Source organism: Opisthorchis viverrini, assembly GCF_000715545.1.
Source record: "Opisthorchis viverrini unplaced genomic scaffold opera_v5_308, whole genome shotgun sequence".
Lineage (NCBI taxonomy): Eukaryota > Metazoa > Platyhelminthes > Trematoda > Opisthorchiida > Opisthorchiidae > Opisthorchis > Opisthorchis viverrini.
Genome location: NW_008751957.1, coordinates 226,204 through 253,921, shown reverse-complemented (window position 1 = coordinate 253,921; position 27,718 = coordinate 226,204). Strand labels below are relative to the sequence as shown.

The window sequence follows — 27,718 nt, the reverse complement described above, 5'->3', positions numbered from 1 at the left end:
AAATCAGTAACAAAGGTAATGAGGACTAGAAATACTAAATATTTTAAGTAAACGCCAACCTAGAATGCTTTTATAGTACATTCAGTCAGATGATGCAATCATTCAGCGGCCTCCGTTGTGGCCCATCACATTTAACCGAATGAGGTCTTCGCACACTCAGGAAGACAATAAGACCAAGAGGCTTTCATAATCGTGTTGTGATGACATTATACAGGAAAAGTGTTCATGGTGTGGGTAAACAAGAATGCAGAATATACAATAACATCCTCGTAGGAGTCAAGAGCTCTCCTCATCTTCTGATAGGGCGGATGATAGGTCATCCGCAGGAGCTTCATTGGAATTGTCATCGTCATCTGATTGCAAGTTGGCTCGCCTAGGTTTTGTATTTGAAATATCTGCCTCGTCACTGTCGCTGCTGGCAACCAAACGCTTTCGTTTCTGCAACCCAACGAGTCCCTCATCGGAATCCTCCTCATAATCCTCCACTTCTTTCTCTTTAACTTCTGGGCTCGATGCGGGGGATTTGCTCGGGTTTCGATCACGTTTCCCGTGCTTGTGGTGTGACTTCGATGGAGGTTTGCGAATATGAAAAGCCTCATCATCGCTGCTGTCCTCAGCCTGAGTTCGCCTCAGCTGATCCTCCTCCTCTTCCTCTTCAGACGAAACGTTGTGCCGTTTTTGACCTCGAGACCTACCACTTCGTACTCTTTCATTCCTTGAGCGTTTATGAGCTTTTCTCGAATGTTTGTGATTGTCAGACAAGTCAGACGAAGAAGGACTGGCTTGTCTGTGGCGCATAAGGTGTTCCACCGGTTGATCGGGGTCATCTTCGTCAGAGGATAGTATCTTCTTTGCCAGGGCAGCGACCCGTGCGTCTTCATCCTCCTGATTGAGGTCATCATCACTGCTACTATCACTAGATTCCGAAATTATGGCCTTGCTAACGACCCGCATGCGCTGTTTAGCAGTAAGTCCGTCATCCCTGGAACCACCCAGTCGTTGCTTTTTGCGAGCACCGCTCGCCAAACGGGAATCCATACTACGTCGCTTGCTGCCATGCTTTTTCTGCTTCGATTTCAGCTGCGAACCGGCCTCTCCTTCGAGCTGGTCACCTCGTTCCACCGGACTACCCGAACTATCGTCGTCATCAGAAGCAATAAAATCATCGCGTTTTCGACTTCCACCGGCGCTTTTTCTTCCTTTTCGGTCCTACAGAGTAAAATCGAAACCGATGGTTAGTAAGCAAAGACCAGTGAAATCTCCCCCACGATAATGAAGAGAGACTGAACACTCCTCTAGCAATGATCAGCATCCTTGAATTAAGCAAAATTAGACCTGAATAAAACTGAAAACGTTTTTGCACAAAAAATGCAAATAAATTAGATGAGTAAAAAAATGAGAACCGACTTTCTACTAAGCAAATTGTGTCTCTAGAATCTGTTCAAATGCATAACTGATTGTTTTGACAAGACGACGCTATACAGGTGTCGCAAAACATGGCTACATTTGGACACACAAAGCGACGGGGCCAGCAAATTAACCTTGTTTTTTAAAAACTTCGAATTTTTTCTACAAATATACAACGGGTCATTTTCTTACTGAACCACGCCTTATGGCACCGACTCCAAAGTTATATTACCCAACCGAGACGATCATTGTGTTTTCCCGCGCATTTGGGCAGTGTTGGGGATAGTTAGAAACTTGTGCTTCTAGGACATGTCGGATGTAATAAGAAGCACCACACTGAGTGGATCGCTGCACTTGGGCGCAGACGTCGAAAGTGAATGCAAATCCGTAGAGATCTCCAGTAAATTCTCTTCTCTCCGCGGATTCGTGCTTTTGTTCTGGAAACAAGAGAGTAGCAATTAAGTTGCAATGTTCCAAGAAAGCTGGTCATACTCAGCTTTATACCACCCACCCCGAGAGTTATGATTTGTTTCGCGCTGGCCGTCCCGTCAGCTTTCGTGACAAACGGGAACACACTGGCGTCCAATACAAATAGTCTACGAGGCATATCATCTGTTCCGATAGACTGTCTTAGAAAACTTATACAGTGAACCTGGCACTCCAGTTTCCGAAATATCGGATTCGCCGAAACCATCTTGCCGCCACTAGAACCTACTTGGATAGGGATTGTTGTGTATTTACCGGTGACTTAAACAGCCTTTATTGTTAACATCCGTTTCCCTTGGGCTTACTCAGTACATTCCCCCCAGACGACTGTACTAACGATATTTTCTCAGCTTGGTCCTCGGTCTGAACCTTCTAAGCTAGCGTTCCAGTCAAAACAGCCATCAAGAGTGCACAGCGTTTATTAACACCCGAAACCAAGTCCATAAAACTTGTACAGCGCGTCACATATAGAGTGCATGCCGCGACAACATTCTGGAAGTTCCGACACCTTCTAGATGCGCTATTGGCAACAAGCAATCGGTGAAAACTAGATCACGAGTCCAGACTTTCGGCAAATCAGAGCTCGCCTTAATACTGAACCAAAAAGTGGCCCGATATTGCCAATCGCGTGCGCAGTGGGCTTCTTGGCCGCAGCAGCACTCAACTACGACCGGTAAAGCGGTATCAGTAAGGAATTCCGCCCAACAAGAATCAGATGGACTGTGCTTGTAGGTAGTATCAACATCATCACTGCTCGTGGGCACGCTTCATTAGTCTCCTCTGATTACTCTATTTTGAGTACGTCTCCGAAAATATACTCTAAAGAGAACTATAAGGCACCCAAACCAATTGAAAGATAGTGCTGTTCACGAGACAATATTGTGCTTTTGAGGAATATATTTTCTACTATCGGTTATCCCATTTTTTATCATGACCCTAATTGACTACCTCCAATCTTAATTTGATCTAGGTTACATTGTTGAAACCATCAACATCAGCTGCGACAGGTTCTCCCTGTTGTGCTTGAACAGCCACAAAACAGGTCGTGCAAAGGCCGGATAGCTGAAATTCGACTGCCTCGATCAGACACGTCAATGCAATTGTCAGTAATACGAGCTGTTGTGAACTGTGACTGGCTCTGAGGCAGCGGTGTGATGAACGATCGAAGGTGTGTTCTAATGGCCTTGACCTCAGCAACTTCAACCAAGAATTTTAAGTCTGTCAACCCTAATCACTAATGTGTGCTGTTTAGGGTAGCGTAGCACCAGAAGTATGGGGAACACGATCAAAGTGAAGTCAAGCAAGGCTTGTGGTCCCGATCGCCTATCGCCTTTGCTATTCAAAGCATGCTATATGGTGTGAGAGTACGCAGTGAACCAATGCCTCTTTTCTTTACCAGTTATCCCTTCGTTGGAAAAATTCCCTACTGTTGGCGAGTGGCTAAGACAAAATGAGCGCAGAAGGAGGGAACAATAAAACGTCAACCAATCGTTTATACATCTGTTCTGCTGAATGCTTGTGGGTCGAATGCAAGGCACTATGTCAGGATGCGCACCAGTTTGCATGGAGTCAGTCTCGAACGAAGACTCTGCTGCATACCTGGTTCACTTGACCACTTCAGCACTTGGCACAAAAGCTAAGGCTTTACTCCCGTTGTTTATTGCCTACGCTAATGTTTTTGGTAGCGTTGAGAGCATTTCACTGAGACAGGACTGCGAAGCCAGCATGAAGAAGCATTTTAGTGGACTTCGTCGAAAAAGGTTTGACTTATCCATCGGTGCGGGTCGAGCGTAGGACGTGTGCACTACTCACACCCGTCATGTTGGCAAATTAAAAGCTGGTTTGAAGCCGTTTGAAGTAGAACAGTGTGAGTTTGTCTCATTCAACGCGAAAAGAAAAAGGAAAGTTCTAGCACCGCTACACTGGGTGAATAACCAGTAGTAAGTAACCAGTAAGTAGTAAGTAACCAGCTTTAAGAAATGCACTGGATTTAGAATATATCTGCAAAATCCATAAGAGATTGCACTTTATCCCTATTCTTTAGACGAAGTATACACCCATCAGATTAGAAATAACAGTAATATAACAGTGGAATTGTATCACCCGGGAGGGAAAACGGCATTAGATATCATCCGCGGCTGCACATACAAGACGCACCTCAATTACAGGCTCCAAGACTATTTGTTTGGCCTTTTCCAGGAACCGACCTCGTTCCTCCTCTAACCTTCGTTCTCGTTCAAGACGCATCTGTTCTGCTTGTTTCTGAAGTTCAATTTGACGTTTCCTCTGAGCCTCGCGTTCGTCCTCCTGAATAAATATCAAAAGTAAAAAAAGCGCGGGGAAAGTGAATCCAGTGGGCGAAAGAAAACGACAATTCGGTTACCCGAAATATTTCAGACAGAAAAGCCTACTGGGGCTTAATACAGATTGATCGATGAGTAAAGCACATGTGAGTGTGATATTAAACAGAGAATCTATCTCTGGATATATTGCCTGAATTGATGGAAGGAAGCAAGTTTTCTTCTGAGAAGGGGTCCCCCCAACAGAGAAAGACATTTGCAGATGGCTTTATCTTGATAAGACCACAGGAAATCGATTATTGCCAGAAGTGGTTTCAATCACGCTGCAGTTATTTTTGTTGATATAGCAATAATTGCATTGCAGTTAGTCCTAGCCGTTGGTTGAGTTTGTTTGTTTTGTTTTCCTAGATTACCGTTTACTCCGATGGAAAATCCGAACATTACAAAACCCAGAGCTTGAAAGATCACAAGAAAATCTGATTACAAAAGGATCGTTTCCGGACCCTCCAAGGCGAACATGAAACTTTATCTAGGTTCTAGGCAAATGTCTGATATAGAAACCCTTGCCTTGACAAATAACAGCAAAACGTTTAAAAAGCCACCAGCGGCCTCAATCTGAGCAAGCAAACAAGCATAAAACGCGCCAAACGGACCTGTCTTTTTCTAACAACACGTTCTTGTTCTTCTCGAGACTTTGCGCGATCCAGATGATACTTGGCCTGGCTTAACAAATCTTGGCAGGTGCGGGCTTCATCGGCAGCCAGTGCTTGGTTGAGGACCTCGTTGGATTTCGACAAGTGATCAAATGTGCTGTAGAGAAACGTACAAAATAGCAGGTAGTCCGATTGAGCACTGGTTAAGCTGACCGTTGGTCCCATGCACATCAGTTGTCAGGCATAACACAGATAAACGTACTTTAAGACGAACTTCAAATTACTTCCATCGACAGATTTAAAGTGCGCTTTTGAAGCGACATCATATTAAACGTGGGTAACACGTGACGTAAGTTTTATGACTTTGCGAGGAAAGAGCTGATCAACCGACTCCCAGATCTTGAATGATAGTTGAACAAAATGCTGGACTGGCTATGTCAGCGAATCGGCTCAACATTTCCTCGTAATTGACGATGGAGAAACCGAAGGATGAACAAGCGAACAGCCCCACGGATAGACGACTAAGTAAGTAGTTATTAGAAAGTAACTGGTGCTACGACCAAAAGAAAAATTTCAAAACTTCCGCGTTGTAGTCGATTGGAAGCTAATGTGAAAAACTGAATCTCGTACCGGTTTGTTGAAGATTTTGAGGTAGACATGATGCAAACAACCTTAAATACACGAAGTATCTACTAGGGCAGAAAATTCATTCCCGGAAATACAACAATCGACTCGAAAGTTGACAAATGTCGCATAATACTGACATTCCGGTCGGTCCTTCCTCCTTGACGGTGTATCACATAGTCCATAGTATCACATGGTAAATGGAACAGGTTCGTCATCCTGAAGAAGGTGGTATATTCAACATACCCGTATCTAGTTTTCGTACTTGCACACTATTTTTAAACACGATAGACCATTGAAAGTACCCAACTAAAACGAAGGATGGCGTCACCAACATGAACAAGAGCGTTCCAGCCTGCGGAAAGAAGCTTCAGAAAACAGTAGATTAGTGGGTGAGAGGCATTTGGTAAATACCTCCCCCTGGATTACACCAACAAAAGAAGCTCTCAGTCCATGCCTATGATTGGAAGGTGCGATTCATGACCTGTTCTGTATGTTTGGTAACGTCGTGTGTGAAACTTGAGAATGTGAGATCCATCGCAATCAGTTAATTGTGTCTGCCTACTCCTCAACTGAGTGTAGCTCTGAATCTGCCAAGACAGTTTCATTGGAAGGTGCGATTCATGACCTGTTCTGTATGTTTGGTAACGTCGTGTGTGAAACTTGAGAATGTGAGATCCATCGCAATCAGTTAATTGTGTCTGCCTACTCCTCAACTGAGTGTAGCTCTGAATCTGCCAAAGACAGTTTCTATGACGCTATAGGTGCTCTTTTACAACGAACTATAAACCCAGATATCACTGTGATTGCAGTAGAGGTGAACGCCCAGGTAGGCAGACTAGGCGCTGCCTACGCCCGATTGGGTTGCCGTCCTGGACGGGACACGAGACACACGGACAACGGAGATCGCTTGTCGATCAGAGACCATTCGTTTGCAGTGGGAATTTATGGAACTACGGGAATCGCTTGGACACGTGGCGCCCATCAACGAACCAGTCCCGAATCCAAATAGACCACATCGCCGTCAGTTATCGGTGGTTAGGATCGATTACTGCTTGTCGCTTCTTGTGGAACTTGCACGCTGCTGCATTACATTGTGCAAACAAGTAAAAATCGCTTAGCTACTGAGAAGCTAGTGGACTCGAAAATAAAACAAACAAGTTAGAACTGGTCCCTCAAACGCCTGCTGAATCGCCCAATGTTGGATACTAACGACCGCTGTAAACAAATATCTAAAGCGCTATTGAAATCTGAAGTTTCTCTTTGCCAGCCAGCCTCGTCCAAACATTGGATCTCTGTTAGGAACACGGCTTTGCTGGAGACCCGGCGCACTCACGATCCAACTAGACGCTTCGTGTCGCGCCAGTTGAGACCGACTGTCCGAGCAGACCGCGAAGCTTGGTGGACCCGAAAAGCCGAAGAAATGGAAGGGGCGGAAGGTGCTAGAAATATTCTCACGTTGTTCCATTTGATTTGTTCATTCGGCTCTCAGAAATCTCATCTTAGCGAAACTATCAGGGACCAAAACAGCTCTCTGATATCCAGGAAAGGAGAACGGTTGGACCGTCAGACACAGCACTTCGAACAATTTGATTCGTCACCTGCTACCTCTAATCCGGAATCCTGGCGTCCAATATAAAGGTGAACTGTGCATATGGAGCCTTCAGCTTCAGAAGTGTCTGAGTTTATATCCCTTCTCAAGTACAATGGTTCTCCTGGTTCTGACGATCTCCCATCTGTTCCGTTAAGGATGACTATGTATTCCTCAGTCAATGCGTATTTGTGTCCATCTCGGAGTAAGAGACGATCCCATACTATTGGCGTGAGTAGATAATAGTGCCCCTTTTCACAAATGGTACTCGAAGTGATTGTGGTAACCACAGAGGTGTTCGACTCCTGTTGTGACGAGGCTTCTGGCGTCACTGATTTGGTGGCACGCGAACCGTTGATCCGTGAGAACCAAGCGGGATCGCGACCTGGTAGAGACTGTGTCGAAAACATCTTCACACTCCGTTAGGTGTTAGAGCAAAGTCATATGTACAGACGACTCACAACCTTGGTGTTCGTTTGATTCCCTCGGTCGGTCAGTGCTGTTAACAGCAGTCACTCAACAGGGGATGCACCAGAAGTTTGTGAATATCATTGGGTTGCTATTTTCACATAATTGTGGGCGTGTGAATGCGTATGGTGCGCTCCTTGAAAGCTTTCCTACAAAAATTGCTGCCCGACAAGAAGTCCACTCTTTTCCATTCTTGTTCGAATTCGCCGTCGATGAAGTAATGAGGCGAACACTGGAAGCTCCTTAACAAACCGCTGTTCAAATAGGTGCTGGTGAGAACCTTGTTGATATGGAGTACGCTCATCTTTGAAGACCACGGCAAAGCACAAGTTGTGTTGAATAGACTGACGACCGGCACACCATCTTTCGGGATGTGTGATAGCATCGTCAAAGTCCAAAGTGATGCTTTAGAACGTAAAGTCTCTGAACATATCCATTACAATTCAAGAAGAATCACTGGGGGTTGTCGAGAATTTTACATACCTCGGTAGTTGTATTGGCTCTGGCGGATGTCTGATGAAGCCAGTACAAGAATCTCAAAGCCTCGAACCACCACGTTCGCTACTTTGCGTCACTTGTGGCGTCAAAAACGCATATCACTGGGTCTCAAGGATCGTGTGCAACACGCTACAGTAAGGACTGTTGTGGTATAGCTGCGAGACGTGGCCTCTATGAATAGATGTGTGGCATTCTCCGATTTTTGAACCTGTCTCAGAAGCGTTCCAGGTGTCGGATGATGTCAAAGGGGTGATCACAAAACGGGTACCTGGGTGTACAGCAGGTACTTCAATCGCAGTGGCTCGGCCAAGTTCTACGTGTACCGAAATACCGTCTAACGAGAGGAGTGTTGTTCTTCGTACCTTCTTCAGAATGGCGCAAACCACGTGGTGGACAGCATATAACTTGGTAGAAGGGTGTGAAAGACATTGCGAAGAGTTTGGGTGTAGTTGACGATGTATGCCTTCCAGGATGGGGTCCCCGTGACCCCTCCAGCGCTTGGGAGGAGACATCGTAAGAAATGGCGGCTGACTGATATCAGTGGTGATCGTACTGATTGAGCACTTGGAGATGCAGGCATCTGAGAATGCTCGGTAGAGGCCAGCACTGAGACCCCTCCCTCTCCTTCAATCTAAGGCTTTAAGTATAAGTATATGGACTTTATGATCGTGCAGCAGTGAAGCATCAGTGTCGGCACTGATGTTACTGTCTCGATGAGGATGATGACGGTGACACTTAAATGAAAGACTGCGTCACAGCGTAAGGTATAAAACACCTTGTTCACCAGCTCATTTGGATGAATTCTGGAAACTACAGAAACCCGATGTGTTACTCGCTACAACTGGGCTTTAATAACTCGCATTCTAAGTATGGCAAATAGAAGGGAAGAAGGACCAACGCGGGTCGCATGGAAGCTTACCATCTGGCCATGTTCAAATCGGCAATCGCATCACACACCGACAGGAAGCTGCTAGTTTCATCCTGCAGGACTGTCACGGCTAAGCGCTTGCGCACCAAAGCCAAATTGAAGGTGAGCAGTTGATCCCATGGTTTCACATGCATAGCCTTCAAAAATAAGTTGCGAAAAGTCATGATAACCAAGAAGAAAATAACGGCCTGAAACTAGCTACCTCGAGCCCATAATTGAGCCAAGAGCCAAGTGTGGACAATGTAGAGGTCCCAATTAATCATGGTGGTGAATCAAGGTGACTAAGTTAGTGACGACGTTGTTAACGGAATTTGCCCGAATAGACTCGAAGGCGTGATTGGGTGACTGACTGACTGATATTCAGGTACTTCAGATAGATTCTTCGGTGTGCCATCGAATACTTCACCTTGTGTACGGAGAAATCATTTGATGTTCAGTTCCTTTGCATACCCGTAGCCGAAATATACTAATGTACAATGTACCCGTTGTAGTCATGAGAACGAAGAAGGTAGCGAACAAAGCTTGTTTTCTGTGATTGTTCATCTTGGCTAATACATCACAAATTTATATGGTAGCAGAAATCACGTGGAAAAGGTTAAGATCGGGGCTACATACACTAGAGAAATAGAAGTCAAAGGAAGGGGGTTGGGTAAGGGGTAGATCAATGGTTCACGGAGTCAAGTAAGTGACGTCAATGTCAGACAGACTTGTGGGACCAGATGTTTCGTAGGCCAGTTCAGGTTCAGAGGTCTCACAAGTTTCTTTTGGATCGTACCAGTCGTGATCCGTTCAGAGGTACCCGGTATATGATGGTGAAGGCTTGCTCCTTGTCTATGATATGACAGGTTTCGGCCAAGTGTGCTGCAATCGCGCTTGAGCCTGGTTTCTTCCCACTACCACTCAGAGATGCGGGATTGTGTTCGCGTATTCTGTCCGACAAATGTCTTGTCGCACGACCAACGTATGATGCTCGGCAAGAGCATACGAAAGAGTACACACAAAAGCTGGTGGTAGAACGTGGCAATTTGTCTTTCAAGCAGAATCTGATAGTAGTGATGTATTAGCCAAGATGAACAATCACAGAAAACAAGCTTTGTTCGCTACCTTCTTCGTTCTCATAATGTACAATGGACGTCAGCTTCCGTACAATCCAAATTAATACCAACCAGTAATACAGTGCCACGCAGCTAAACTCGGATAAGAGTCGATTAGATGAAAATAGGGTAATTTTCTACGAAGATATGCGCAAACCCACCTAGGGAAACTGTTAGATTAGCAGGTTGGTTGTGGAACATGCAGGCAGTTCACAGTGAGTCAGATAGACAATGGATCTGGAGTGTTGTTACAGTCAGGCCTGCACTAGAAGGTACAACATACACAACGATTGTTTGGTCACATGGACACGCTATGCCAAATGGTCTTGTAAGATCCACCATTCAATGTTGCTTCATTCTTGACCGTTTACGACCGTTATCACAGCCTCTGTCGTTTCCGGGTGGGATCACTCTCGCTTAGCCCTGCATGATCGGACTCTGCGCTAATCCTGAACTTACACCGGTTTGCTTTGAGGATGTAACGTGCAGAACAGCGACCTACCAGAAACGGGCAACTCGACAAATACCTACCCATTGGTTTACCTTATCTCTCAGCAAATGCGCTAGGACTCACACTATGGTGCTATAAATATAATCTAGACTCACTTATAGTGCAGTGCAATGCAGTGTAGTGTGTATGTAAATAGTATATACAGTGTATACCAAGCAGTCAAGTCTTGTGGCACAGGGTATTAGCAGTCTAAGATACAAGCCTTTTAACGTGACGAATCAATGTGTATCGATAGGGGGTTTCCATTGCGATATTTACTTTGACAGAGCAGACCAGTCAATTTGGAAATCAGAATATTTCCTCTTCGGTTCAAGAGAATTAGTCTCCTCGAGAAAGGGGTTGCGGTCGAAAGAATATCGACTTCTCGACAGGAAGCTCTCCTCATGGGAATGTGATAAATTATTAACTATAGGGTCTTGATGACTGGTCACAAAATTTTCGGAAGCGAGCAGTGAGTACTCACGCATTCAGTAAAGTGCTTACCTTTAACAGCATTGTTTTGCACTCCTTCAGTTGCCCAGCTTTGAAATACGCGCGGGCAAGATACTGCAGAAGTTCGGTGTTGTTCTGCATGGAAAACTTCTTCAGACAGTTTTCGTACTGAAAAGGGGAAATGACAAGCGATGCGGTACGTAACACTGATCATAGCAAACTACTTTCAGAAGGATGGCTTCTGGTCTTCACGATCACGTAAACTTGACACAGTCGAAAACAGACCATCGTGCCTCTGTGGTGTCATTTTTAGACGTGAACAGACCAGAGACTGGCTTTTTTCTTTGCTTGGGCAATTTGATTGCAAACGTCTCACCACCAATCGAGGTGACATCATCAGTGCGTTATTGGGAAGCGTAATTGTGCGTAGCGGTAGGTTAGTGGTTGTGCTCAGCGAACAAGCCAACGACCATTTACGCTACCTGAGCTATCGACATTTTCCTCTATGAAAGACCAGAGACTGTATACTGGCCAGATGACCAACACAGAAGGGTCTCGCTCCAAAATAGTTATGAAGCGCATCATGATCCTCGTCACTAGTAGCATCAGTCACACGTCACGAGCATGGGAATTCATAAAACAAAGTACAATAATAAAAAGAACAAAATGAGAAAGAGGAAGGTCTAATGATGGGCTACCGCAAACAGTTGATGTACACACACCTCCAACTTTCAATCAGACAATCTGGATAGAAAGTGACACCAGGCTTACTGGAAATCGGTTCGCAGCGTCTTACTGCACCGGTGTGTGGTCGGACTAACAGCCGTAAACTAGAACCATAAGAAGCTGAAAAATGACGGATAAACTGCAAGAGAATATACATGCGAACTGCATAAGTAACGGAAGAATACAACCTAGTTTTCATGTGGAGTGCGTGGAACACGCATACTACTGAGGAAGAGTAAACAACCTAAAGCTCTGAAATGACTACCTCTGGTAACCTTTGTTTACGACCTTTTCAAAAGCAGCTACTGTACAACAGAGAGAGAGTAAACTTAGATGCCGCAAAACTGGCGCAAAAATGGAAGCCTGCATGTATTGTATGCGAAATCATACATACCATTTGAATAGCAGCTGTGTATTGCTTCTGCTCAACATAGATATGAGCAATATTGATCCAAACGTCGGGAAAGTCGGCGGTAGCTTCGCGAACCTGCGCAAAGACATCACGAGCTTCATTCACGAAACCCTTGTGCGCAAGAACACAGCCGATTCCATGAGCGGCCCATATATTACGTGGATCAGCACATAATACAGCTTTGTAGAACGACAGCGCTCGATCCTACAAAGAGAAAGGCAACTGGAAGTCTGGCATACGCACTCAAGGATACAAACTACCAAAGCAACCCATCGGGTCGGTCAGAACGATGCACCGGTGCGAGAAAATGAACTGAAAGCCACATACTAGACTACATCTGAAAAGTGGCGGAAATCGTAATCCGCCAGTATCGAAACCTATAAGAAATTCTCAAAGAAACAGCCCAAGGGTTAAGGCAACAACCCGAGGAGTCTGAAATTCGAATCCACCCATAGCATCCCAGCTGCCAAACCTAGCTGCTTCATGAAGGGTCTGTTTTTCTATTTCCTTTTAGGTACATGTGCCGAAAGGTCCCAAAAACTAAACTCATTTGATAACAATAGCCGAACGCTTCCAGTCGGTTGGCTTCAAATCAGAGTCTCAACAACTCTCCTTGAAGGTAAAACAATGGAATTTCAACCAGGCTACAGTATCTGACACCCGTTTTAGCTTTATCGCTCTCGTGGAACAACAACCCCCGTCAAGACAAAGCAATGAAAAGGAAGTCCTAAGAGAGGCTACACGACAGGTGGCGAGACTATTTCTGTACAGTGCAAAAGAAGCATACCCTCTCAGTGTCCATTTGTGGGTGAACTAAAAAGTCCAGAATTAAGAAAAACCTTTCGAGTAGAAGTTTTGTCGTCCCTTAGAAGATATAGCAGACAACTACCCAGTGAAGAAACACAGTCCGTTCATTGACACGTATCTGATGGGGCATCCCCTGAGACACTCATCATCATCATCATCATCGACAGCATGACATCAGTGTTCAACATCGATGCTTCACTGCAGTACGAGACACTACTGGCAAGGGAGACTGAAGTTCTACCAGAAATCCTGTTCCTGAAGGAGACGGTCCCGTAGCTTAATTAGAGGACAATAGGTCACGTCCAAAGGAGCTAGCCCACCAGTGGCCCACATGTTTACAATCCGCCAGCGGCCCGGCAATTGTGTTGCGGGAGCAAGAGGAAAGCAAGGCTGATGTCGATATTTCAACCCTTGCAAACCGTCCTCAGGAACAAACGTGTGTTTGTTCCTTCATCAGACACATGTTATGTGGCTAACGGGCGGGATCACTCAGTGACTAGCGGGCGAATTTACTGACCGGAAGGTCCGTGGTTCAAACCCGACCTCTGCCTCCCGACTTCCCCAGTCTAGGCTTGGGCAACCTCCTGCTTCCTTCTGGTGGCATGGCAGTTAGGCATCGAAAGGGTGCTACAGCTGGACGATGTGACTAACCGGATCTGCATAAAGATGCCAACCGCAGTTGGGACAAAGCTCGAATGCGGCTCGATGGATAGCATCGCAACAGACTGTTGACAAGTGAATTTTTTGTACTTTTCGTCCGTATTTACAAGATTCGAAGTATCGGATTTAGTGGCATATATTCAACAGGCTTAAGAGAGGCTCTCAGATATCGCCATACCCTCCCGATTCTGCGATTGCGAGCTGAATAGTCAAGCGGTCGTTCGCCATAGCTTTGGGGCAGTTTCACTTTTCACTATCAACATCCCTTCAAGGCAGCTGTATCAGTTGCCCAAACGTTAGCCCTAATCGACCTGGAATGGCCGTCTATCCGTAAAACCCACACGAGTGATTCTGAGACAAGGAGAGAATGGAGATACATGTTAGTGAGTCTGTTAGGCTCACCTGGTGGCGTTTACGCTTGTCCTTGTCACGTATAGGATGGTGAAGCGTGGTAAGCCAAATGTTCCCCAGAGAGATACGGGCGAAGGCATCAGCTCGATAGGTCGGTTGTCGAATAATTCGATCGAACTTCTTCTGAGCCTGTTCCGCTTCGTTTTTACTCAGATGGAGAAGACCGATTAGAGACCAGACGTCCGGATGATCCTAGAATTGTTAAAAAGGAAACGTCAGGTATTATAAACAAGGACATGGACGGCAAGATTGTGCCTCAGTACAACTTACGGGATCAATATCCAAAGCGTCTTTGAACCATATGGAGGCGTCCCAAATCATACCACGGTCACGGGCGATACAGCCCAATCGAAGATAACCTAGAAAGTAAACCGGATTCGAAGTGCACTTCAAAGATGAGCATTTAAATCCGAGTGCAATACTAAGGATAGGTGTTGGTACAACTTATGTAGACTGCTGGTTTAAGGTATACAAGGAACTTGCATTCAAAATCAATGGGGCGCGCTTTAAGTTGATCCATGAAAGGCACATACGATCACACGTTCAGAAAGTTTTATGCAGCGTGCGCATTCCGCTTATTGTTCCCGATCTACAAGCAACTCTAAGCTGCGGCTTCATTTGTTTCAGCTCGTTCATGCAACTAATTGTTTCGATTTGACTACGGGTTGGTTCCCGGTGGCTTCAGTGAGTTTGGATCAAGGAACGACCGATATCCTGCTTAGCCACATCTTTAGGCACACTGAGCTGCGCAATTACCTCTTACTAGCGGGATTGATTGAAACTGTATCCATACCACAACCTGCGTCCTCTATCCTGAAGAACCCTTCTGAACAGACCAACCGGAAACAGACTAACCAGCGGTGCATATACGCCGCCACAGAGAGATCAAGATTCTCGTCAGCTGGCATGGGAGGCATACGCGTCTAACGGCTAGTATACGAGCACAGCTGAATGTGTTTACATGATGGTTATCGTGTGTTTAATCCGACGACCCAGGAACCGCCCGACTGTTGAGAATGACTATCCATTGATCTATTTTTAACAACGAAACGGCACAAGATATTATAAAACTACCCAATAACTACGTCACAGCTAGAAAGTAGCGATATTTCCTGCAAAAGTGTCAGGTACCCCTTTTCGAACACTTGTATGATGCTTTGATGTAAATAAGCTTGTCCAGGGGACCCTGAAAGATAAACAATAACCAAAAGACCATTCCTAATAAAATGTATCATTCGTGGAGTAAAACGTTTGTGGTGCTATTTGACCAAGAAGACCAGATCAAAATAACCATGCCAATTACCAGTTCATTGTTCTGGGTATCATTTATCCTTACTACTAGACAAGAAATTCATCTATGCAGGATAAACGATTCGGATGTGGTCGCCGTGCGATTGGGCGAAAAATCTTGTTTTTCAGCCACCAAATGGGCGTGACCTTGTAAACCCAGACATATTTTTCACGTCAAATTACTGACAAACTAGGCCGACGCACGTCGTAGGATAACCTGATAGAATTCTGAAGGGTCCGCTACTAAAGCACTGTCTAAAACTGGCGGTTGCCCGCACAGCCTCCCGACCGATTACTGATATCTTGACGTGGTGGTCGGCTTGAAAGCTTTAATGGCCTTGTAAGCTATGAGGGGAACTCCGTCCCTCAAATTCCAACCAGGCCAGAAAGGCCAACGGTAAGTCCCCACAATAGAAGCGATCTGGAGATACGGTCATATTCTCCTCTATCGTGTAAGTATGAGGGCAGTAAGCTGTTCACTTTAGGCACCTATCATGTCCATATTTAGCGTTCAGCTGTAGCACCCTTCCGGTGCCTAGCTGCCATGCCACCCGAAGAAAGCACGAGGGCTGGGATACTGCCAGGTTGCCCAAGCCTAGACAGGGGAAGTTGAGTGGCGGAGTTCGGATTCGAACCACGGACCTTCCGGTCAGTAAACTCGCGCTCTAACCACTTGGGCCATCTCGCCCCCCATGTCCATATTTATGGCAGCAGTGATTCGGTCTTCCTCCGAGAAAGGACAGATTACAAAAAATTGACCCTAAAGACTGCACAGTCCAATCGCTCAAACGTCGACGTTGACCGCCGGTACATCATTCAACACGATCAGAAACTTTGAAACCAGGGTACGGAGCTGCTCAGAACGCTGTGCTCAGTGGTATTAGGAGTCAGATAATTATGCCATACTCCTTCTGCTAGACAAGTCTCCCACAGCCAAGTAGGTCAGACTATTGAGTCCTTGACTACGAGTAGGTTCCCAGAAAAAGTAGTGCTTGTTGCTTTTGAAAAACTAACAGTTCTTTTTTTAAACGCTTTCCTATACTCTATCCGCCACAAGCTCGGATGCTCAAATAACCGTACACGGTTGTCAAAGTGAACTGAAATGACCTGAGCGCCCATCGGCATTCAACATCTCAAACCAAACATGAACGCTTGACTTTGACGACCTCACTGACAAAACCTGGATCGTGACAGTGAACCGTTATCCACAGAAGTAACTTGTTTGTAAAGTCTCTATCATAAAAATGGGACGAGAGAACAAAAACAGCGCTAAACAAGGGGTATTAAATGAAAAAAACTCACAATCGATATAGCTCGGGTGTTGGAGCAAAATGCTCTTGTAGATTTCCTCAGCCAAGTCTGGTCGACCACACACCTCATGCAATCGAGCTCGGTTATAACGGACAGTGATGTTTAGGCCATGATAATATTCATCATCGTGTCCAGCACCACCGTCGGCTCGCTCATTCTCTTCAGACTGCTGTTCTTCTTGGATCCGATCAAGAGCCCGAGTAAAAAAGTTCTGGATAAAACAAACACAAAGATGGAATTTCGTTTCTGAAAGCGGAGAACATTTCTTCAACACGTAAGTGTCAGACTGAATTAGCTACAGTGCTTTTTCTTTATGAAAACATTACTCGGGGGCATTTGGTTCAGAAAAAATAAAATTCATGCAAGACTACAAAAAGCCCACCTTCTTACCAACATAGGTGTGTGCTGGAATATGACAACAGCAATCACCAAAAGATGGCTTGTCAGTATCTTTAGTCACGCTGTTGTGCTCCTCCAAAGAAGGAGTCTGACTGCTAGTCCAGCCAAGAAAAGGGTATTGTATGGTCCATGGTATGTGCACGTGTCAGGTAGTACTTCAGACTTACTTCAGAGAGCTATTGTGTATGGGCCGGCCAACCTCATGAATGCCATGAAAGCAAGTTTGATGATTGTAGCTGTTCTGTTCAACACTTTACACGAAATCGTCCGCTCCCCACACTGCAGCGGGATTTTTATGAACAGCTATATACGCCTGCGGAACAGCTCGTCACTTAAGTGTCCAACCTGTTATTGAAGCAGTTCTTCCAATATCTGATGTTCTTTTTACCAGTGGACCGTCTCCTCTAGTTCCGAGTGGAAGGCGTTTTCTTGCATAAACTATCTCCATCGAGTAACTCGCTGCAGGCATCACGTCCGAAAATAGCAGCCTTAATTGCTCTCTGAAATGTTATACTATGGCGCATAATTTTGATTCGTTGGAAAGGCATGAACAATTCAATTGCTTCATCGATAGGGCAGCGAAAATACGGGTTGGCGATTGGTGGTTGCTCGGCTTTTGAGTGAATACTCATCGATTCATTTTGCTCCATACAATGAGTACAAGGAATTCGGCCTTTTTGCTTCGGTCCGAGTAAGATGTTTTCTACGTGGAGAACTCAGGATGCAAAAAATTAAATCAGAAAAATTATTTTTCGAAGAGTCTTTTACAGTGAAGTTCCTGATGAAAATGGAGGGCGAAAACTTTAGGAACCGCTACAACCGTTTCAAGCTTTGAGATCCATCCTAGGTGACGTTTTCTCATAAAGTGTCATATCAGGAACATGGTGACTGAACAGCCACCTGATGCCTACTCGGTAAGAATCAAGAATCAGTGGCTAGTAACGCTTACCATGGCTTGTGTATGATCGTTTTTCATGTGATATAAGCAAGCGATGTTGTTCAAAATCTCCGGTGCCACGTCCAGTTGTATGTTCTCCAATATTGTTAACGCTTTCAAATATGCATCTAGTGCCCCGTTTGTGTCGTTTTCCAACAACTGCGCGTACTCTATCCACGCCTCAACATCTTCTGGTTGGCTTTCTGTTACCTATTTAGAGCATGGAAACAAGGTGGCAAAGGTAGACGATAAGCTCAGTGTCAGTCAGGTGAATTTCAAAAAAAGACATTGCTAATCACTGCACCTCGTCAGAATTGTACAGGACCAGACCCCTTGCAAATTAGGATCGTTTCCGAACCAAAACGGTGCTACCGCTAAGAGCCAACAGTTTTAAGTCGTATGAAGAATAGAACTAAGACTTCGAATAACTGCTGCACTGATTAACGAGGAACGTTGCTAGGCGAATATGGTGATTCCGCTTAATACATCAAAATGGAGTGCTTCTAACTGTCAACGTACCACCGAGATTGATGGTTCAGATCCCATATTGCAACCGGAAATAAATTGTCACCAAAGGAACCGAATGGTCAGACAGAAGTCTGGTGCTGCTGTGCAAAAGACTCTGGTTCTCTAAAGCAGTCATTGCCAGGCGACGCAGTAGATTAATACATCCCTACTCACACAAGGCGGTCAGCTAATCCGGCAACATAATGATAACAGAGAGTGCGGACGTAGCGGAAATCGGATCAAGTGATTACAAAAGCCGTTTTGCTGACTTATACTAGCCTTAAGCTTCCCCACTGGTTGGTGAATGTCAAATGTCAATGTGGGCAAATTAAGGAGAGTTGTGCGTAATACCAATTGGGGCAGACGACGGCTGAGTGTTGTGTTTCAACCTGATCAGAGCTCGGCGTCTGGCGTTTTTTTTCGAAAGTCGACACTACGCCCTTTTTTATATGGTATAGTAGTAACACGTGTGTGGCAGGACAGCATTCAAGGGTCTTTACATCAGAACAGAATGATAAACAGTTGCTACGTTTTATCCTACTGTTAAATAAGTATTAGTAACTTTCGAGTTCTTGACTGTCTATGGCAAAATTGTACAACATGGGGGTCTTCGATTTTAAGGGGTGTCACCAAGTTTCAGCCGAAAACCCGTGTAACATAATCTTCAATGAGACGAGGCTTCCAACCTAAAGAGGAAGAGAATATTGTGTCCAACATGCAGTGAGACAAACAACCTATTTAGCTCGTTGCTAAGGTTACAGATCGTAACTGTTCATTGTGCGTACCGGCCAGTGAAAACAACTGATTCGGGAGATATGTGGTTCAAAGTCAGGATAAGTGATGCAACACGGTACGCAACGCTGGCATGTTAACCCCAGATAGAAAATTAAAAAAACATACCTGCTTGAACAATTGTTTGGCTTGGGCTCGTTTGTCTGGTTTGTTTGATTGAGAGTACAAACTGCCAAGGATTTTCAACGTTTCGTAATTCGTCGGATGATCTTTCAGTACACGCTCAAAGGAGACGGCAGCCTGGGAAATGTGGGGTAGGTTCCACAAAAAGACATCAGGACCTGAATACTTAAGCTGGAGGAAACTCACTCAAACCACAAAATCATTAGGAATTTGAGTACGTTCATGATCAAAGGGACAAAAGTGAGCATACTGCGGAAAGACCAAAACGAAGTAAGTCAGTATGCCACAGCTTCAGTTGGATCGAATCCCCTATAGGGGGATGTTATGTTCAAAGTCAAGTGTAATCAGCAATGACAAACACAGAATCAGAACATGTGATTTTTTCAAGAGCCCAGTAAAGTAGTTGATCTATCCATGTCTGATGCAACGTCGTGTTAAAATTTGAATACCTTTATCAACAACCTTGGGTATTAGGTCTTAAGTTCCTATGGTTTCTCATCGAGGAATGGAGAATCCCCGACCACCATTTTGGCTTGTATTTGAGGCTCCTTCACTATCCAAACCCATTCCCTCCGAATTTCCGCGCGCTAGTTAATTGTCCTCAGTAAAACGTTCACGATTAGTCAAGGTAGAACTAGAGTTAAGAGGAAAACCCATCCATCGATGTATATTGCGTGCGAAACACTACTTTGGCCAAACAATTTACTTGATTTTTTTTCCACTCCCCATTCAACACATCGCTCAAGGCGACTGGTATTTAATTTTATGACCATTGGAGAACACCAAGAAGATCAGATGGTGTTCTGACGAGGTGCGAAACACCACTGAAGCCACCTCGCTGATCCAACCGATACCCTAAATTGAGTCGACATTTACCAAAAATTCTACCGTTGATGGTTCAGAGTCACAATCTGTATATTGCCGATCGGCATCAGTGCAGTGATACGTCATGTTTACGAGACAAGCAGCATGAAGGCTCACTTGATTCAACCCGAATATAACAAACAAATCTCTTGTGTTGTTTCTGGACGGGTGGAATGTACGTGACTAAAATGAGGCGCTTAAATTGCAACCGGATTTTATTGGTTGAAAATTTGTTGACCAATCCCTATGGAGCGCAATGAAAAGCATGGGTCATCATAAACTCTTCTCGGCAACGCGAAGTGGTGTCGGTGATGGACATAAACAACCAGATAAAAGTACTGTGAATACAAAATGAGGCCCGCAGTTTAAAACTGGGTGAGAGGACAGTCACGTCTAACAAGTATTTCGAGGTTTGAACGGGAAGCACACGGGGCACAGAGTCACACCGACAGGTCTTAACTTATGAACCAATAAGTGGTGATTCAACTTAGAAAAGGCTTGAAACCTGTCGAGGAAACTAATAAACCTACCTATTGTGATCATAACTTCACTGGAATGAGAATAGTAATGTTTAGTCGATCGTCGTCGCACACCCTGAAACCTCCTTAACTTTGTATTTGGTTTGCACTGGTCTCAGTAATGGGTTGCGTCTCATCAACATAAAACAAGACATTTTGTGAGTACAACGAATCACAAGTTCAGGGAGCAGAGGTTTTTAAAAATTGAACGTTCTCAGTTGGAAGAGACTCAATAAAATCAAGGAAAAAGTGACCTTGACAGCGTTTGCATTGTGTGTCCATTTGTTTTCTGTATGCAAACGAAAACCATCAGGCACTGAGCCTTGAAGTTTATGGTTAGCGTAGGTGGTTTTCAGGCCGAAATTTCTACACTACGTGAATATGCGGACGTCGGTCACAGTGACTGCTGTGGAATTCCGATCCAATGATCAGCATGATGATCAAAATTTCATTCGCTGTACAAAAATTCGGGTATGAGGCCAGCGGCAACACGTACGATAAAGCGGGAGTTAACATTTAATTCGGATCAGGTGAATCGTTATCGCAGCTAAGCCGAAAGGGGGTAAGCGTCAATCCGGTCTATTCACATGGACAACGGCTGTCTCAAACAAACCTGGAGAAATTCAGTTAGGTTATGGAGACGAGCTCAGAAACAAGCATTGCAATCTTCCTAACATAAAGTATGGGTTAGAATTTTATTCAATATGCGGACAGTTGTGTCCGTTTCTACTCTATGCGTACGATTGTTCGCCTCGCACTGGAGCGATACAACGTACACGGTCTTCTATAATTACGAAGCTAGCTGACAGGCGTAACAACACAACATAGGCACCCTGGATGTCTATTTGATGAACAGGTACATATGTGATTTATCTCTGTGAGAATCAATATGGTCAGGTAGCCACTCCAGAGCTCCAAAATGTTACAGGCATCCTGGTCAAAAAGCTGGCCACGACCCCTTCTTGGAGCTTTCTTTAACAGAGGTCTTTCCCCTTAAGATTATTAGTCGTTTCTACTCTATGCGTACGATTGTTCGCCTCGCACTGGAGCGATACAACGTACACGGTCTTCTATAATTACGAAGCTAGCTGACAGGCGTAACAACACAACATAGGCACCCTGGATGTCTATTTGATGAACAGGTACATATGTGATTTATCTCTGTGAGAATCAATATGGTCAGGTAGCCACTCCAGAGCTCCAAAATGTTACAGGCATCCTGGTCAAAAAGCTGGCCACGACCCCTTCTTGGAGCTTTCTTTAACAGAGGTCTTTCCCCTTAAGTATTATTAGTCTACAACCACGGGTAAATTCTGTACTTTATCCGGTAGTGAGATGTCTAATACCTTCTCTGTCTACACCAGGCAACCAGCAAACAACCTGCAGAGCCTATCGGCCTACAAATGAGCGATCGGCTCTGTATTGCAACCAGTTAGAGAATATATGGCGAGTCCTCAGATCGACCTCTGACATGCTCCGTGTACTGCACGTGATAAGAACGTCGGTTTGTTGTGCGTGTGCGCATGTATACTGTCTGAATTAATAAAACGACGGAGGGATGCAGTACTTCGTCCTTTCAAGAATACATCTTCCAACTGTAGTCATCCTCGGGCAAATACCTCCACATAAACGAGCAGAAGACACGTTGGAGTTCCAAAATCGCTGTCTTATGTTCGGAAAAGAATCACCAAAATCGCAATGCCTTTCAACAATTGAGCTTCACGCAAAAATGGACGGTGTGACGGCTCCGCTAGCACACTATCTAACGAAAACAACATGCATTTCTTGACACACGACTGCACCTATTTGACATTACAGTTGATATCAGTTTGGAACACTTTACTCAGTCTCAAAGTAACTTAACGATCAGGGCAAAAATTGCTGACCGGAAAGTTCCGCATCCGACTCCAACCCCGGCTTTTCGAGCTTTTTGAGCAGCACGACAGTCATACATCAAAAATGTATCACAGCCGAACGTTCACATATTTGCCCTTGCATAGTTTCAATATGCATTGAAGAGAATATTGTATGAAACATTACCAAACAGCATACAACTCGAAATGTATTAGTCGAGTTCCCTACAGTTGCAGCGTAGTACTAAACTTCACCTCCCCCAATTGTCTTTTTTATTCCTGCTCAATTAGGTCTGCAGGAAAAGCTTACTGCTCCCATTAGGTGAGCTTATAAATGTAATGCACTAGTGTATTGCCGCATGTATGCAAAGACTGCATAATGAACGAAGCATCCATTCCGGTCGAACTGCACGATTTCAGTACATTCTGGCAGATTATTGGGAATACCCGCAGACAATTGAAACTTTGGGGAGGCAGGTACATAGGACGTCGGAGTCTACCCGTATTAGCTAGATCTTTCACGAGAAGGCACACACCCAAAGACATTTTAGTGTCCATGAGGTATTTCCTAGTACGTGGAGTACCGTGTTACCACCATGCAGACAAGAGTCGTTATATGAACCTGCTTCCCTACTGTACCAATCTAATTCGAGGGCGTGATTACTCAATCCAGTGGTTGTCCCGTAAGATAGGTTAAATAATATCTGTGAAGTATGCCTTCATCAACCGGTGACTTTACCGGAAGGTACGCTTTCAAATCATGAGTACGAATCTGCTAGGAGCAGTTGCGAGATAAGGTATCGTCTTCAAAGAACGGACGTGGCATTAGCTTGAATGCACAAGTGCACCTTCATTTGGGGATCGTGAGAAACGAACAAAACAAATTGAAGACTCACGTGTTCCAAATCGTTTCGGTGGAGGTACATTTGTCCCAAACCATAGAAAGGTAGGATAAAGTTTGACGAAGCCAACTGTGTAGCCAGGTAGTAGTACTGAAATGCATTGTCGTAATTCTCTTGCATATGAAAGGCGCGAGCCATCTGGTAGCAACTTTCTGCACGCATAGCCTCCGTCTCGGTGTTATAGAAGGCATGTAGCGCCAACCGCTGAACTTTGTCGTATTCTTTTTTGTAAAAGAAGTGGTCTGCTAGGTGGTTCAATACCATGGGGTTGGTAGGGTCGAGATTGTACGCGCGAGACAGACGCTGAACCCCTTGTTTGATAGATTCCTGATGAGCACAAGAAGAAAAAAGAATTATTGGCATCGAAAACATCGAAGGAGTGGGTATTGCCATTTGGCCCGCACAATTAGAAAAAATTGTCAGAAAAAACCGAGTAGGCCATGCGGTCTTAGAACCAGCCAGTCGATATCCAGCTCTGAAAATCGGAAAGCATTGTGCAGTGATTCTGAGCGCTACGTCCAGCAAAGACGGGCGCAGAACAAAGACATGGTTCGAGAGAAGTGAGATTGTCAGAAAAAACCGAGTAGGCCATGCGGTCTTAGAACCAGCCAGTCGATATCCAGCTCTGAAAATCGGAAAGCATTGTGCAGTGATTCTGAGCGCTACGTCCAGCAAAGACGGGCGCAGAACAAAGACATGGTTCGAGAGAAGTGAGTTGCGCTCTACTTATCTAGTAACAAAATTGTGAGCATAAAACGCTGAGTAAAAGAAAATAGGAGTGTAACAATTTGACTAATACGGTTTCAACAGTGAGCACAGATAAAACTGAAGGAGAGAAAGTCGTTCACATCTGACATCGTCTCAATACATGGCTGCCATGCAACTCGAAATACGAGGGATAAAACATTACAAAATCAAACGAGAAAATCGAAGTATCTTCGCTTAGAGGTTTTTCGGACACGAAAAGTTTATCTATCTGAGGCCCACAACAACAAAGAACAACGGACGGCCAAGTGCAACCAGTGAAAAGTAGGCAAAGAGGAGTGATTAACTTACTTGTGTCTTTTCGTTCAGGTCCAAGATAGCCAATCCAACGAGAGCTCCAACACAATCTGGGTCCAGATCTAACGCGCGCTGGAATGCTAGACGAGCCTTCTCCATGTTCCCCAGCTTGAAGAAGCAATGCCCCATACCTAGCCGAACGGAAGCAGGGCAGTTAGGCTGTAACCTGAGGGCTTTTCGGTAGAATCCAAGAGCGTTTCGATATTCCTTTTTATTGAAAGCAATACACGCTTTTCCCAGATAGGCAGGCACGCTTGGGGCTCCCTGATTAAGGACAAAATTGAGCTGGCTGTCTGCCTGACTCCAATTCTCTCCCTCGTAAATGAAGAAAAATGCTCGACCAAGCAGATGTTTCTGATCGTACATATCGATGCGGTCGGCTGAAGTGAATAGGCGGGTGGCGTGTGCGATCAGCTGATTCTTCTTCTCTTTTGTCTTTTCCCTAGAAATTTGATCGACAGTTGCCAACTTGAACCGAGAAGTAATAACATATTTTCAATGCAACGGTTCTAGGTGAATGCAAAAACGTTGGCTAAGGCACTTATAGGAGAATGAAATCCAAATACACGTAGGCACTAGTTGGTCCGTCGCACGCATGAAATCAAATAGACGGCACAAAATCCAATCAAGAAGTTGCTATGACAAATCTGTGCTCTAGACGGTTTGTGATTAAAACTGAGGCTGTGCCACAGGTAGCATTTCCCATACAACTATGGAAGGTGCAGAGGATCCTGCTCCATCGGAGTGTTCCTGAATATCGAGGTGGTTTTTGAGTTAACTAGAGCTTACAATATTGGGCTAGGTGCATCAAATCAAAAACCACATATAATAATAATTTCTCAGTTGTAACACTCAAGTTGCCATGCCACCCGAAGGAAGCACGATGGCTGGGATACTGTCAGGTTGCCCAGGCCGAGATAGAAGTCGAGATGCAGAGGTTAGATTCGAATCACAGACCTTCCTGTCAGTAAACCTGCTCTGTAATCATATATATATATATATATATACTGCAACAATAAGGAGTGCTGTGAAGCCATTTGGTCTTCATAAACAGAATCCAGTAATGCGCAAAAGCCCCGAGGGTTTGAACCCGTAAACATGCAGGCGAAATCGAGTATCTTATTGTTGAGGCGTGATCGTTCAAGGATGCTGCTACCCAACCAGTCAACCTTGCTTCTGATCTGTCCTCCGATGACGGTCCGTGATCTCGTGAGAAGTTTTTGTCAAAGTGCATCCAGCTACACAAGTGAACTTTGACGATCTATACAGAATAGAAAGCCACCATTAACCCACGAACTGCTTCCAAGACCTGGCCTGGGAGACAACACTTCCAGTATACTTACTTGTACGCTTTACGTCCGTAATAGTTGGCCAACATATCCAACAGCCGTACCAAATCTCCTTCCTGGTAGGGTTGAAGATCGGCCGCATTGCGGTAGGCCTCTTCGAGCACTTTTTCAAAGTCATCATAAAGCCTCTTCTTATAGTAAGCAACGGCTACATTAATCCAAATGGGCAAGGGCGCCTTTTCTTGATTTAAAATATTAAGCACTTCTTCTCCATCAGGCAGTTGATCAGTATCCAACTCAATTACTTCATCTCCTCCACGTAAAGGTATTTCAATGCTATTCTCCGCAGCCAAACCACCATAGCTCTGTTCAACTTGCGCCTGAAATTGAAAAACGCTTGACTTTTCAGATGAACCGTCAGCTTCATGTCAGCTGACATGGTACACACAGGAATGAAAGACACGCTGTCAGACTGGGCGGAAAGTGATAAAATGATACGGTACACATTTACGAAGACTTGTTTTGCAATTAAGGCCAGCACAGTTGCACTGTGGCTGATGAATGTGAGGTCCGGAGCAATGCACTCAAAGTTCCATCTGACCACATGAGAGTGAAATTTGAAATGAATGACTTTAAAAGTATATGCGTATAAGGCGAACAAAAATACCTGGTAATTGCAACAGGATGCAGTATGCGAGGCAGAGGTAGGTTCAAAAGATTGTCAGTGTTGAAAACCGGGATAGAGGTTTTGGAACATGTTAAAAGGATCAAGAAGAGAGAACACTTGGCAACCGTGATACAAAGCCGGTGAAAGTCTGGATGACAGGTTTGAAGGAAATGACAAACTGAAGCAGTCTTGCCACAACACGGTACGATGAAAATCTATCGTACGGCTTGAATTCCCATTAACCGAATTCAAATGAAGTACAAGAGAGAGACAGAAATTTCAGTTAATGATATTTGAAAAGCAGCTTCGTAAGATACCTTCGACAACGGAATCAAAGTATTCTAATGCCCGGAAGCATCACTACAGCCTGCGTTAGGAAGCGATACTGTAGATTGCACAGAGACGACCCCATCGATACTTCAAACTAACTCGGCTTCACGCATCTTTAGCTCGTGCTCCGCAGTTGATCTGTTCATAAGAACAGATACCAAGAACCTCAATGCCACCAAAAACGTATACTTTGATGGTTCGTGCAGTTGACATTTGTGGTTTTTGAAGGAGGAGTCTCATATCTGGATCATTCCGTCGAACGGCGACTTGCCCTTCTGTCCATACTTGAAGGGACAACACCTAGGGACAGAGTAAGTTCACAAGAGTGAAGCTTCCATTTAAGAAGTAATTACTCCAGAATCCGGTGAATATGTGATGATATGGTGCGGATTCGGTGACCGAAGAACTAGCGACGCTATATTCTGAGTGCGAGTTAATCAATCTACAACCGGAAGATCATGGGTAGGAAACTCCCCAGGATTCGTCAGAGTGTCGTATTGATTCTTAATAAGGATGAAAAAACTGCATAACGCTTCTTGGCTTTTCTGTATAAGCTTCACTTACAGGATGAAGTCTTAATTGAAAATTTCATAAACTCGTCCCATTAGCAATGGGTCACTGAGAAGCTAATAAACCTAAAAATCAAACGAACCTGTCACAACCAGATTTCGTACGCCTGTTGGATTGGCTGATTTCGGTCACTAGGAACAGATACCCAAAGTGCTATTTTAAGTCGGAACTTCCTTTTGCGGCACAATCCAGCCAACTTCATCCAGAAATTGGATCTCTGATACGACCGTGGCTTTGCTGGAGGTCCAACGATAGACTCCTCCTGGCTGCAACCACAACTCAACCTGACTCGTCAT

At 44.7% G+C, this 27,718-nt stretch overlaps 1 protein-coding gene across 1 annotated transcript; it reads right to left on the bottom strand.

Moving 5' to 3' along the window:
• Positions 1–144: 144 nt before the first annotated feature.
• T265_09719 (hypothetical protein) lies at positions 145–27,718 on the bottom strand (the record flags this gene model as incomplete). Its single annotated transcript, XM_009175882.1, has 15 exons — positions 145–1,209; positions 4,051–4,200; positions 4,847–5,003; positions 8,947–9,092; positions 11,044–11,160; positions 12,113–12,334; positions 14,000–14,200; positions 14,279–14,367; positions 16,601–16,820; positions 17,958–18,155; positions 19,353–19,484; positions 23,499–23,831; positions 24,561–25,008; positions 25,910–26,235; positions 27,620–27,718. 15 exons carry the CDS (start codon positions 27,716–27,718, stop codon positions 277–279), a joined length of 3,771 nt encoding a protein of 1,256 aa, XP_009174146.1.